The sequence below is a fragment of the Vanellus vanellus genome (genome assembly GCF_965231255.1).
Source record: "Vanellus vanellus genome assembly, chromosome: 6".
Classification (NCBI taxonomy): Eukaryota; Metazoa; Chordata; class Aves; order Charadriiformes; family Charadriidae; genus Vanellus; species Vanellus vanellus.
In genome coordinates this window covers 46,438,496-46,444,495 of record NC_138911.1, presented here as the reverse complement: position 1 = coordinate 46,444,495, position 6,000 = coordinate 46,438,496, and the positions used below count along the sequence as shown (strand labels likewise).

Sequence of the window (6,000 nt, the reverse complement as noted above, 5' to 3'; positions counted from 1 at the left end):
AGCACATATGAGCTGGCATCAGGGAAAGAGATGAATGCATAATAAATACAGCAATAGCAAGAAAATTTTTAAAGCCGCTGCAGTCCCAACACCAATTACCTTTTTTTAAACACAGATTCACAAACATGATTTAGGTATGCAGGACACGCAGATCAGTCTGGATGATGGCACGCATCACGCACCAATACTGAAGATATCACTACTGCCAAATAAGATGTTTGGTGAAGACACACACCAGAGTCAAATACTTCCAAAATCCAGCAAGCTTTTACAGTTGCAATGCTTCCTTTTAGCTGTATCCAGGGCTCTTCTCTGGTGGCATTTTAAAAAAGTTACTGGAGGCAGCAATAGCGCCTTTCTCGGCTGCTGGCGTTTTCCCTGTCCACTCAGAGTTCTGGGATCTCAGAGACGGTGTTGCTGGTAGCTCTGATTCTGCTGCATCCATGTGGACAGATAAAGTTGCTAGAATATAAAATTGCAGGAAAGGGGGAACAGAGGAAGAAAGTAGGAAGGGACAATAAAAAAAAAACAACATTAGAACAAGTGACTTCATGGCAAATGCCTCACATATATAATTTCTTATATGAATGTGTTATTTACTGAGTTCCTGCAAGTACGCCTATCAAATTCATTTGAAATACAGGTTCTTGATAGCGTTAACACCTTTGCCCTACTGATTCTCACATTCAGAACTCCAAGTTCCCAGCCCACTAACTAGTTCTCTTAGTCAAAGTACCTGTTAAAAATCAAGAACTTTAGCTGTCCCATACTTAAACTGTATCAGTTCATAATCACTCAACTGAAGATAATTTGATCTCTTCTCAAAGACTCAGTTAACCCTGTATCTGAGAATTTCAAAGGCTCTGAAGGCTTGGCAAATTTCAGGTTGAAAAGCTCAGCTGAAGAGCAAAATACACGTCTCCTCCTTACCCAGTAAAGGCAGTACAATGAACCTCCACATACATCCAATATAGTATATTCAGCATATAACAAGAAGCAGCTATTTGCTAAGCTAGGTTGGAATCCATTCACATTTTTTCAATGCAATTGCTGCTTCAAAATGGGACAGGTTAGAGTTAGCAAGAGAGATTCGCAGATCCATAACTCGACCCAACAGCAGATCCATAGCTCGACCCAAATGTGTCACCCACATTTCCAGAAGGATTGTCAGAAACCTAGAGAGATAAGAGTTTACTCCCATTCTCAGTATCCCGAATCTCTCGATCTTCACAAGCAGAACAGGGCATGACAAAAAAGAGCAATTACCATGGGAGTCTTTGGGGCAACCAGAATTTTTTTGAACAAGTAACTGCTTCAGTATGAAACACATCTCCTTTTCATTGTATTCTCACAACACATAATAGTTGTTTGTGTGTTTTTATTACAAGTTGCATCTGCTGCTCTGTAGTGGATGAAGGATAAAGAGGCCATAACAAGCCTCAACTAGAGGACAGATTGCTTTGAAGTTTAAATAAAAAGCTGGTTCAGTGCTTGAGGTTCCCTACTCAGTAGATCTGGAACCCCAACAATCCTGCTTCTGTACATCCAAAACAGTGAGTCATTCCCATACAACCACAACAACACAGTTGATAACAGTACATTGAATATTTTACCTCTAGCCCATCAACTTCCTCCATCTGAAGGTCATATGAAACATGCAAAAAAAATGTAAGTCAAAGTCCTTAAACTAATAATCACCACCAATACTACACTACGGGCCCCTCACTAGCAGCCTCCTCACTCAGGTTCTCCATCTTTGCTCATAAAAAGAAAAAAAGCAAAGAACGCTAGGCACCGGTACAGGTTAGGGGCGGACCTGCTGGGAAGTAGCTCTGAGGAGAAGGATCTGGGGGTCGTGGTAGACAGTAAATTATCCATGGCCCAGCAATGTGCTCTTGTTGCCAAAAAGGCCAATGGAATCCTGGGCTGCATAGGGAAGAGTGTGGCCAGTAGGTCGAGGGAGGTCATTCTCCCCCTCTACTCTGCACTGGTGAGGCCACAACTGGAATACTGTGTCCAGTTTTGGGCTCCCCAGTTCAAGAGGGATGGGGAACTGCTGGAACGAGTCCAGCAAAGGGCAACTAAGATGATTAAGGGCTTGGAGCATCTGCCTTATGAGGAAAGGCTGAGAGAGCTGGGACTCTTTAGCCTGGAGAAGAGAAGGCTGAGGGGAGACCTTATTACGGCGTACAAGTATCTAAAGGGTGGGTTGAAGGAGGATGGAGACAGGCTCTTTTCAATGGTTCCCAGTGACAGGACGAGGGGTAATAGGCACAAGTTAGAACATAGGAAGTTCCGTTCAAATACACGGAAAGACTTCTTTACGGTGAGGGTGACAGAGCACTGGCACAGGCTGCCCAGGGAGGTTGTGGAGTCCCCTTCTCTGGAGATTTTCATGACCCGCCTGGATGCAGTCCTGAGTAATGTGCTCTGGGCAATCCTGCTTTAGCAGGGGAATTGGACTAGATGATCTCTAGAGGTACCTTCCAACTCTGAAAATTCTGTGATTCTGTGACTGAAACAGGCTTCTTGCTGCTGGGTACCCTCACACCACAACAAAGGTGAACGCATTAGCAAGAAATAGGAGAGGGAAAATTCACCACATCACTACTACTCATCAGACTGTTCTCTGATAAGCAGTTTCAGAGGCTGCTAACTGGCACCTTTTAGAAATTGTTATTTTTCACAAGCTCAGTGTGAATACATGCTAAGGCAGACAAAAAGTTATTTATGCAGATTTTTACCCCAGACTCACTGTAATACCTGAATAGGACGCTAGTTACCTTGTGCATTGCTACATAGATTGGGGACTGGACCACATAAACATTAAAAACATCAACGTAAGGCTAGACAATTGTTCACCATTTATTTCACAACCATCTATACCTGTAGCCTATTCTGATGTGATAGTCTTCATCATATCCCTTTCAAACCACAGAATAACTACCATGAGAATAACATTTTATACAGTATTTCTCACAAGCTCTACTGTGCCACTGAGGACATTATTCCAAACCTATTGCACTGCAACAGAAAGTAACTCATCACAAGGACACTATCCATGCCTTTTGAAGACCTGAAGTCTTAGATCACTGAAAGTTTCAAGGACCTTTATCAGTACAGATTTTGTTCCTCCCTAGGCACTGGCTGCTGGTCACTGAGTTGGATGAACTTCTGGTCTTATCCAGAACAGCCAGTCTTACTTCCTCCAGATTTCCTTATTCTACTGCCAAATTACACCAGACTTTTGCTCTTACCTGGTGAAAGCCTCATGCTTTAGGGCTCACACATTGCTCAACTGTGCAGTGTGGAAAACACTAACTTTCATTTTCAATCTCTCAACATTTGCATAAGTTTGGTCAACTCAATTTTGATAACAGTCACTTCCTGAAGTGCAAATGAGTTCTGAACTTTCTACCCACTTTTTGTTGGTCTCAACAGCCAGGCGTTTTTCCAACACCTATCTCAGTTATGGTATTTAGGCAAATTAGCCTCAAAGGGCAAGACTAATACCAGAAGTTTAATGCTGTAACAATACAATAGATATCTAGGCACTTCTGCTACAGTAATGCATGTTTTTTGATGTTCATACAAGGGTCTCTGGCAAAATATATTTTACCAGAACCCATAAAATACATTCATAAAAGTATGTGAGAAGACACAGAATAAACTTAGTTTGCATTGCTCCTAAATAAACATATCTCTAACTCCCTTCTCTCATTCCTGCAGTTAGAAGGGAGATAGCATCCACATCTCATATTCCTTTTATTAGCATCTTCCGATTTCAACCAAATTCAACTCAAAACTTTCTGTGGATGGTGGGAGGTGAGGCGACAGGGGAAGATTTGTAGCTGCATGTTTAAGAAAGAAGCTAAATTCATCACAATGACAGGGGAGAGTGTTGGCAGAGATTTGAGCTATTTATTCTTTTAGGAAAATCCTATAAAGAATGACATGAGGAAGCCTCTATCTGCAGTCTTGTTCATCACACTGGTGAGGAGTCCGATAACAGATGTATGCAGTAGCGTGATTTAGTGCCGGGAGCTGGCCCCTGATGTGTATTAATACAGCGGCAAAGCGGAACGAGCCCCTCTTCATCACTCATCTCTATAAAAGAGGTGGAATCCGAGATGGCCCGATGTTCGGCAGAGCAAGCCCATTTGTTCTGCTGACTGATGGAGCCAGCTCAGGCTGTGTCCTTCACCTCCATGGGGCACTCAGGTTGCAAAAAAGGAGATCATTGAAGCAGGACCTGGTCAACAAGTGAGACGACAGCAGTTGGACTCAGCTAAGGAGCTATTTAAAGGTGAAGAAATCCAGCACTCTGTGTGCCTGCAGTGACAGGCATGGGTCTGTGTTCTGATTCATCTGTGTTTCATCTTTTGCAGAAAAAGTAAAACACCACAAACATAAAAAGCCTCTGTAGTGAGAAAATGAGGCTGCCATGATTCCTCAGGTACAGGGGATCCCCAGTATAAGACATTTATGTAGGGGCACGTAGATCCATGGCAAGGGAGAAAAATCTGTATCTATCTCATCAATGTCTAAAAAGTATAACAATCTTCATTTAATTCTACATTACTGCAGAGTAACCCTATGTATTTCTTTAGGCATTAGTAATTCCAAAGTCAGATCACCTTTGACAGAAATATCCAGATTTCAGAAGTTTCCAAGTTACATACCCAGGTTGTGCTCCAGTTGCAATTGGGAGACTGCTGTAGAAAGTCAGCTACAACACAGTTTCAGTTACCTAATCATAAAAGTTTCTTTCTACAAGTCAATATCGTAGCAAACCCTGCTCATAGCTGTTAACTTTGCTGGCGATATTTCTAAAAAGGGTCTAAGGAAGAGATCTTTACCATTTCTGACCATTAAAGACCTTGCAGTGCTTTTCTCTTGATGATCAGCACAAGCATCCTGGTCAGAGTCTGGTAACTACATTCTATCTCCATATTTTGTAATACATACTCTAATTTTCTCTCCTTCATCCCTCAAAATACGCCAACCTTTTAAACCTCTGTGCTATTTTCCAGTACTGAATTCCACTCCAGATGTCGATTTAACTCTTCAAAAAATGTTTACTATGCAATTTGCCTATTTTGAAACACACAGGCATAGAAGTACAAGCTCTCCCTATAGACAGTGACCAGCAATGCAGTACAGAATACACTCTGAACAATAAATCAATGTAACAGGGGACAGTGACACACTAGCATTCATACCAAGAAAACCTAGAATCCCAGAACTAAAATTCTGTAGCTATGTATATACGATTTTACGTATATCCATATCCTTTCAGTACAGAAGTTTGAATGTCCTGGCATGGATTACTCAAAAGCCAGGAAAGAATATCCAAAATAGTCAATAACAGATGACACTTTTGCTAAGCAACAGATTTAATGTTCTGTTTTCTTCTTGTTTAATACAGAACCTTTCAGGCAGTCTGTAATCCAGATCTGTGGCCTAGAGAGCTAGCACAACTTTCTTCCCTACTTCATTATTCTACTGTCTATCCACCTGCACAAAGAAGAAATCTGAACTTCATTCCTCCTATTCATCATCAGTTCCTTTGGCCTTCCCCACTGTTTTCCCATCACCGTTTTTCCCCACCGGCTTAGCAACCACCTTGTTACTGGATTACAACAATAGTTGGAAGAACATGGGTTGCTTGATAGTAGGCAAAATATTTCAAAAGGGGGTAGAGTGAGAGGCCAGATTCTACGTTCTGCAGATTAAAACTTTTTCAGATTCTGATGAGTAATCAATCACTTTCCAGAAATATGCCACATGAAAATAAACCAGCATTTTAATCGCTATCTCCCCAGTGCAAGGAAAAGAAAAAAGTGACTACTTTCATCCACAAGAGTAAGACCACTCTCAGGGACTAGTTGGTCTCACCCAGTGATGATACAAACATTGCCAGATTTCTGCTCCTGTGAAAGTGTCTACAAACACCCTCAAAAAGGGTACCGGAGCCACCAGCTAATATCAGCCCAACAC

General features: G+C 41.8%; 1 protein-coding gene across 3 annotated transcripts in view; it reads right to left on the bottom strand.

Moving 5' to 3' along the window:
• Positions 1 to 289: 289 nt before the first annotated feature.
• Positions 290 to 6,000, bottom strand: part of GPATCH2L (G-patch domain containing 2 like) — a gene marked incomplete at both ends in the record, with an annotated part of 31,433 nt that continues 25,722 nt past the window's right edge. For 2 of the 3 annotated variants that reach the window (XM_082485900.1, XM_082485898.1), the window contains one exon: positions 290 to 462. In XM_082485900.1, coding sequence (XP_082342026.1) covers positions 290 to 462 — 173 coding nt within the window. Of the gene's footprint in view, positions 463 to 3,985; positions 4,108 to 6,000 lie in introns of those variants that run through there. The other variant, XM_082485899.1, reaches the window with a different exon arrangement.